Source organism: Charadrius vociferus, unplaced genomic scaffold (assembly GCF_000708025.1).
Source record: "Charadrius vociferus isolate BGI_N301 unplaced genomic scaffold, ASM70802v2 scaffold218, whole genome shotgun sequence".
Lineage (NCBI taxonomy): Eukaryota > Metazoa > Chordata > Aves > Charadriiformes > Charadriidae > Charadrius > Charadrius vociferus.
The window spans coordinates 2,184,196-2,191,709 of NW_009650084.1; the positions used below are offsets into that span (position 1 = coordinate 2,184,196).

At 48.0% G+C, this 7,514-nt stretch overlaps 1 protein-coding gene across 1 annotated transcript in view; it reads left to right on the forward strand.

Moving 5' to 3' along the window:
* Positions 1-7,514, forward strand: part of CARS2 (cysteinyl-tRNA synthetase 2, mitochondrial (putative)) — a 41,924-nt gene that overhangs the window by 31,778 nt on the left and 2,632 nt on the right. The window contains exons 12-14 of the mRNA XM_009892156.1: positions 1,118-1,241; positions 3,217-3,315; positions 6,860-7,123. Of these exons, the coding sequence (XP_009890458.1) occupies positions 1,118-1,241; positions 3,217-3,315; positions 6,860-7,123 (487 nt within the window). The remainder of the gene's footprint in view (positions 1-1,117; positions 1,242-3,216; positions 3,316-6,859; positions 7,124-7,514) is intronic.

The window sequence follows — 7,514 nt, forward strand, 5'->3', positions numbered from 1 at the left end:
TCAGCAGGAGGCTGATGGAGACCTGTTGGTGAGAGTGAAGGCTGAGAGACGTGAGGCACATGGGGAGGTTGAAATGGATTGCCAGTGGGGGGATGTGTGGGAGGGAAAAACTTGTGTATCGCTAGGTGTAGAAACAACCATGATGAAACAGAGCTCTTGATTAGGAAAGCGGTAGATGTTCAATGGAGAAGGGGGCATTTGCAGGGAAGAGCACTGGGAGGAACGGATTAGGGCAGCAATCATCCGATATCTGAGGGAAGGCAGGCAAAACCACTCAGAAACAGGCACAGCAGGGTTAAGGAGAGCCCCAAAGGTGCTAGGATAGCTTGAGGTTCCCCAGGTAACCCTGCTCCCTGAGTTTCATTGTGAGATGGCATCCTTGGGTCAGCGCTATTGAGGTCCAATTTGCCTGGCTGCATACAAGAGCGCACTGCCAGCAGCTCTTAGCAGCTCGCCTTTTATTCCCCCTGCTGTCCTCGTCCTCCTGCTCACAGCGGCTGCAGCGGGTGGCACTGGTCCTGTGGCAATGAGCACTGGTTGCCCAGTGGCTGGTGCTGTTACACGAACAGTCCCACCAGACCTTTCCATCTGGGCCAAGCCGAGTGGAGTCCGGGGGCTGGGATTGGGCTCACCTGGGAAATGAGGAATCGTCGCCCACGTCCGAGCAGGACTCCTGGCCGACCCCGAGCCAGCTCTCTTGCCAGGCACTGGAGTGATGCACGTGACCTGGCTTTGGTAGAGAAACATGCCATTAGCATGAAAAATGGGCTGCTGGAAAAAAAAAACCAACAACTTAGCAAAATCGTTAACATGCTTAATATCAACCTCATTTTCCATCTGGTTTTAAGCCTTGCTCTGCTGTTGTTGGTTCCTGTGATTAACCATGTATTTATTGAATGGATGTCGCACTCCGGATTTTGATGCGCGTCAAGTTTTTTCCCTTTGCAGCTGAAAGATGTATTCTCCCTGATCAGCGTAGCATCGCCCATCACAGGACAGCTAGGAAGGAAACGACAGTGTCCTTTCGATGACTCCCTCTGGCTGAATAGCTGATGAATTCTGTGTACTGCTGGCATCTTGTTTGTCTTATCTTAAAAGTTACCTTTTCTTCTCGAAGGCTAGCCAACACAAAAGTAACGGTGAAGGCTGCGTTTGCAGATGACTTTGACACCTCCAGGGCTGTTGCAGCAATTATGGACCTCATTCACCATGGCAACAGACAGCTTAAGGCTGTTACTAAGGTAACCCATTAGGATACAGAGATCAGAAAATGACAGCTGTCCACTGTCCTACTGCTTAATGCAGACAGATTAGTTTATTGTTCACATACGAAACCAGCAGAAACAAAGCTCCATAAATTGTTGACCTTAACGGTGCCCATTTGTCCTGACCGTATCGCAGGAATTGTGTACGGTTATTGTTTTGTGCTTCGCTGTGTCCAAAGGATGTTTCTTTCCCGCTGCCTTATATTATTTATACCTAAGGTTTTTGAAAGGCCTGAAGCCGTTGCGGCATGCTGCTAATTTAAGTGCTGGTTTTATGTTCTTACCCGGCTTCTTTGCTTAATACCCATGCACAGAAATCAACCTAAATTGGGAAACGGGGGGTGGTGGTTGCTGCGGGGGCTTTGGCAGGCAGTCCCAGGTGCACGGGGCAGTTGTGGTGTTGAGTTCAGCTTTGGGGACTGAGCGGCTTCTGCTGTTGGCAAATTGTAACTGTGGCCTCAGCGTGCCTGTGTGAGTCTGTCTTCAGGGGCATTTTGGCAAACTGAGACCCTGTTAAGATCTCTCAATGCTGACACAAAGGAGGCGTCTGGGAAGGACAAGACCTGAGCAGTAACCACAGTCTGGAGCACTTGTGGGTCTCCTTTTACCAACAGCTCCCTTTCTCGCTCACGGCAAGCAGCTCAGCCTTGTTGCTGTGCTCCTTGGTTGCTGGTATCACCACGTCCACCACGTTTGTGCCGTGAAGGAAATGTTGATTACATAGTAAAAACTGATTTTAAGAGAGAATTTGCCCATTGGTTTAGAAATCCTGCCTCCTCCTGGTCCTGTTTTGGCGCTGACTTTAAATTCTGTCCTTAGCCTTGTCTTGACAAAATCACTCTCTGAGCAAATCCCTGACCCGAACCATTTTGCAGCGGGGATCTGTAGCCTCATTTTGCTAGTCGTTGCTCGTTTTCCCCTGAATTCCTTCTATCAATCGTTTTGTTGAGAATTGGGTGAAGTATTTGTGGGGCAGCTGACTTGGATCTCTGGTTGCGGTGGTGGAGCTTTCCTGGGCGCAGCCCAGCTGTCTGAGCCTTACCTCGTACCGACTGTGTGTGTAGTTTTTCTCCTTAAGAACTGTGAGTATATTCACATAAACATAAGTACTCATTCCTCTCTTTAACCTCCTCGCTGTTTTTACCTTAGTTGGCACAGTCCTGTTTCTTTCCCTCAGCAATCCACTTCAGCTCCTTCCAGCTTAGGTCTTTTGCAAATTTTAGGTTATGGCTTATCTCAGGCCCTAATGGAGATGTCAGATAAGATCCAGTACCAGCTGCTAATTTGGTTGTGTATGTCATCACTCTTTTTTTTTTTTTTAGGAAAGGGTTAAGCCCTTAAATTGCTTCTCACCCTATCATTTAATTTTGATTTTATTTTTTTTTTGTGAAACAAATATGGAGGAAAGAAATACATATGTTCTTAAAAATACTATTCTATCACTGCTGCTGGTTGTTGCTGGTGCTGCCGCGGCATGACAAAATGCCGTAAGCTATCTCAAAGCAACCTTCACATTGTTTAAATCAATAAGGCACTCAAAAAAGGATTTGAGGGGTTTTTTTTAATCATTTATTTTATAGGTGCCCTTGAAGCTGGGATTTTGTTCTTTTGTTTTGTTTTCATGCACACAGCCCTTTCATGCCCAGAAGTGCTATTTTTAGGTCTAATTTACTGTGTGCGTGTAATGCATGGCAGCTCCACGCATTTCTTTTCCTCGTCACGCATTCTGGTAATACACTCTTCCCCTCCCCTGGTTACTTAAATCTTTTCCCTTTGTGTTGTGAGGTGCTTTTATATCTCTCTAAAAGTTCCCTTCTGGGCAGGTGTTTCCTGGTGAAGGTAGATCTATATAATTAGTGATAGTTTTCCCTTGTGGACCAGGCTACAGAGGGATGCTGAGTTCTGTAATATGTATTGACTGGACAATCTCTTTTGAGTGTATTTTAAACAGGATGCTGGATCTCCTAGAAGCTCCGTTGTGTATGGAAGCATTATTTCCTACATAGAAGGCTTTTTTAATGCCCTTGGGATGTCCTTCGGAGAAAGACAGGTACGAAACATCTCTTCCATGTGTACTAGTATGTGGTAGCAGCACCAGCATTATGTTTTATAGAAAGCTTTCCGAAAGCGTCAGATGTAACAGTTATTTATGGTTTTAGTAAACCTTTCTGCACTGCTTGCAGTTGCTGCTGGGATGCCTTAGGAGAGCATGTGAGCAGGTAGAACAGGAGAAAGCAAATTGTGGGATTTTTTTTCTTCTCTGAGGTACTCCTGGGTGACTTCTGCAGCAATTGTGCTGGGGAAATGAAAGTCTGAGGAATGAAATGAGAAAAAGTTAGCACTGGAGGCCTTTTCAGTTGGTCCTGTTGAGTCACAGGCTTTTCCCTGGCTCTTCCTCTTCTTTCTGGTGGTTGCACCCAGGCTGACTTGGATAGCCGTACGAATATTTGTGGTTGTGACCTCCCTGCACAGCAGGAGCCGGGGTCCAGCCCCTCTGCGGAAAGCCAGGGCGCGGGGAAAGGGGTTGCTCTGCCTTGAGCGGTGGTGGGGTGCGGGGAGGGGAGGGCAGCAGTGAGGGGCTGTCATTGGAAATACCTTACATAATTTTTAGTGCTTGGAAAGGTATGAATGGGGAAGGGGAAAAAAGGAGAGGAAAAACTCAAAGCGAAGTACTGCACAGGGAAGAGAGTGATAAATATGGAGGTGATATCCCGATGTACGGAAGGGGGGCATTTAAAATGACACAGGGTGTTGGAGACTAGCAGGTGGTTCTGTGCTCCTCTCCTGCACGCATCTGGAGCTTGAATACCAAGAAGTTGAAAACTTTCTTTAGAGAAACTGTTCTGCAAAAATTTCTTTTGAAGAGTGGGAGAAGAGGATAAGAAAATGTGAATAACCTTATTCATCCTTTGAAAGTCAGGTAGCGTAGCAATAAATGCATTTATTTACTTTTTCTCTTTGTGGCTTTTTCCACAAAATTTCTTTCAAAACAGCGGTTGGATGCGATTTGGCTGTGTGTTACTAAACACTTAGATTTGTCTGTAAGTTGGATGGCAGAGACATTCCTCCAGATTCTGGGCTGTCTGTGTGCTGGTGCCTGCTGCACCTACATTTTTGCTGAAACAAGTGTCCGAATGCTTTTCTTTTTTGTATGTTGTGCTGGTTTCTCTGGGGCAGCAGGGTCAGCAGAAGACGTTGGTGCGAGGTGGGCAGGAAGGAAGGAGCAGCACGGCAGGCTCTTCGCTGTCCCTCTGCCCTTTCAGCTTCCAGTAAATGAATCAATCAAAATTTTCATCAGAAAGGTCCGTGGGCTGCCGCAAGCTAGTAAATAAAATAGTGCGGGGATTGTTCTCTGACCTCGAGACCAGCCACAACAGCTCAGCATCCAACCTTTCTTGCCCCTTAGCTGGGTGGCCCCGGGCATGTGGCTTGCCGGGAGCGGTCCCAGACCACCGCGGGTCCCTGGCGGTGGGTTGTCTGGGAGAGGGCTAGCTGGCCGGCCCACCGCTGCGCTAGCAATTTAATGTACAGGCTACTGGGTCCGATGTTTGGGCTCTCTTCATTTGGATGTTCGCATATAGCCTGTGGGTCTGTCTTGCTCTTAGGATGGGATTCATCTCTGCTAATTGGCCTTAATGTCGCTGCCTGTGCTTCTGCAGTAGTTGGTGGAGAAAGAGACACCACTAAGGGACAGTTCATCTTAGTCTGGTGGCTGTATAAAATAGGGCTGCCTGTCGCTCTCTCTGCACTGGCAAGAGAAAGAACCTGGGCAGCCACAGGCAGGTAAGATGAACCCATCTGAAAAGATGATGGGTGGAAACCATTGTGCCTGTTTTAGAGCTGGGGAGCAAAAGTGAGGATTTTTGCTCTGCCGAGGAGTGCTGTGTTGCGGCTGCAGCCAGGGACAAATAGGTGATCATCTGTGGAGCAGGCAAGAGCCAAATTTCCATATAGTGTCGTACGAGCTCTGGATTGGTTGGTACCACAGGAGAAGACATTAGAGATCAGCCCTGAGAGGCTGCACAGTGTTTTACGTGGAAATTGGATCGGTTCGTCTCCTAAAGCTGGCCCTCCTTTTGGAGGATCTTGCCTTGTGTCACGAAGTAGGTACTTGGTTTGAACTTCGGCAGCGGTGTTTGTAGAGACGTGTTTCTTGCTCCCCTCATCATTTGTCTTTCCTCCCCCTTCTGTATTTAAGCATTTATCCTGCTCTTTTACCTGCCCCGGGTTACAATGGAGCATTTCTGGCACTTAGTTTTATTGCCTTCTTCTGTCTTATAAACTACTTCTTTAGTATGTTTACACGTTTTGAAAGTTTGAGGAATTTGCTGCCTTTTATGATTGTGAAGAGCACTGAGCATCTCACATTCTGTCTTTGATAGCTTCCCCCTCACCTCCTTCTCCTTCTCTTTGTTTGCTTCAGCCGGTGACCTCTGAAACTACTCCCTTTCATTTCCATCCTGCTGTTCGGTGACTAAATACAGTCCCCTCTGGCTTTAATTACTCAGCTGCTCTTCTGCTCCCAGTCGAGCGTCACTGCCAGCAACTTCGCCCCCCGGCCTTGGTGTGCTTTACATTTCACTGCTCTCTTGTCTGCTCCCCCTCTTGTGTCTTAGCGATAAAATAACACCATGGCGTTTCCTTGTTTGTTGGAGGTCTGTCCTTTTCCTCCCACTTAGGAGTTTGCCTCTAATGAGAAACAGGGATGGTTTCTCCGCCCGGAGTGAGAGCGGGAGCCTGGCTGTGCCTGTGCCGAGGAGTGGCCTCCCTCTTCTGCTGGCACCTGGGCTCCCATCCCTGGAGCCGTCAGAGCGGGACCCTCTAGGAGGAGCGAGGCCATTCCCTTCCCGAGTCATTGACCAGCGAGACTTCAGCCAAGCCAGAGGAGGCCGAGGAAGCTCGGAGCTGGCTGAGGGCAGGAGGGGGCCAGGCGGCAGCTGGAAAACCCCCACTGCGTGCAGTGGCTGCTGCTCGGTCAGGTCTTTTTGGGTGGCTGAAACTGTGGATAAGGTGGATCAGATAAAAGTTCTGTGGATTTGGGGAGGTTCTCTGGGTGCCAGGAGAAAGGGTAGTCTAGAGAGTTAAAGCCAAAATACCTAATTTTCCTGGTTTGTGATTCTTGAAGAGGGTTTGGAGCTCAAAGGCAGAGTAAGGGGCTGGTGCTGCTGTAGCTCTGCAGATGTTTACAGCCGAGGGACTGTCTGAGCTGGCGGCCGGGCTTCCCTTGCTGTTGCCAGGCCTTTCTTCCATTGATTTCACTAATCCCTTTTTAATTTATGCACGCTTCTGGCATCTTGGAGGTTTCCTGTGGCGATGAGTTCCATAGTTGGGTTATGCAGCATATTATGTTCACATGAGAGCCCTCTGCTCCAAGATAGACACTTTCCTGTACAGGAATACACTGAACTACTTCCATGTGTGCCTGTACTGTAACTTTTGTCCAGCATTAGTGAGATTGCGATGTTTTAATTGTACCAACACAATGGAAGATGCAAAACCAAGAGAGGTGACAAGACCTCAGCGTGTGCTACTCAGTTGGGGTTGATTTTTAAATCGTTCTCAGCTATTTGTAAAGCAACCTGTTTGATTTCTAGGTGGCTGTGGGAGGAGACAACTCTGCTGTGCTCTCTAACATCATTGATGAGCTTGTCAGGTTCCGTGCGAAGGTCCGTCATTATGCACTCGCTCTGCCAGAAGAAGCAGAAGACGCTGTGCCACTGGAGGGTGCCGCAAAAGCCAAAGGACCAAAACAAGAACAGAAGGAAAAGAGGCAGCAGTTGATGCGGGAGAGAAAACCCCTCCTGGAGGCTTGTGACAGTCTACGTGGAGACCTTGCTGCCTTTGGAATCCATATAAAGGTAGAAGACAGTAACCTTATTTGTGAGACCGGTAGTAATCTTTTAAGACAACAGTTATTTTTGCCCTTTGTGCCCCTTTGGCAGCTTTCGGTGTTGTGCCCTGCTCCCTGTATGACTGCAGAGGCAGGAGGCTGAAGTTGAGCCGTTGCCTGGTTGTACAGCCTCCTCTTCTGCTCCCCATCAGCCTCGGGTCTCCATGCAAGCGGTACCTACTTCTACAGTTACTAAGGGTGTGCTATTTAGCCACTGAAAATCCTGTAATATTCAGAAACCCCTAAGTTGCCCAAGTCCAATCCAGAAGGAAAGGTATGCGTAAAGTGTGCAATCTTTAAAAAGATTGCAGAGGAACTGGATAGTAAGCTGAGACAACTTCTGAAAATAATGCCTTCCC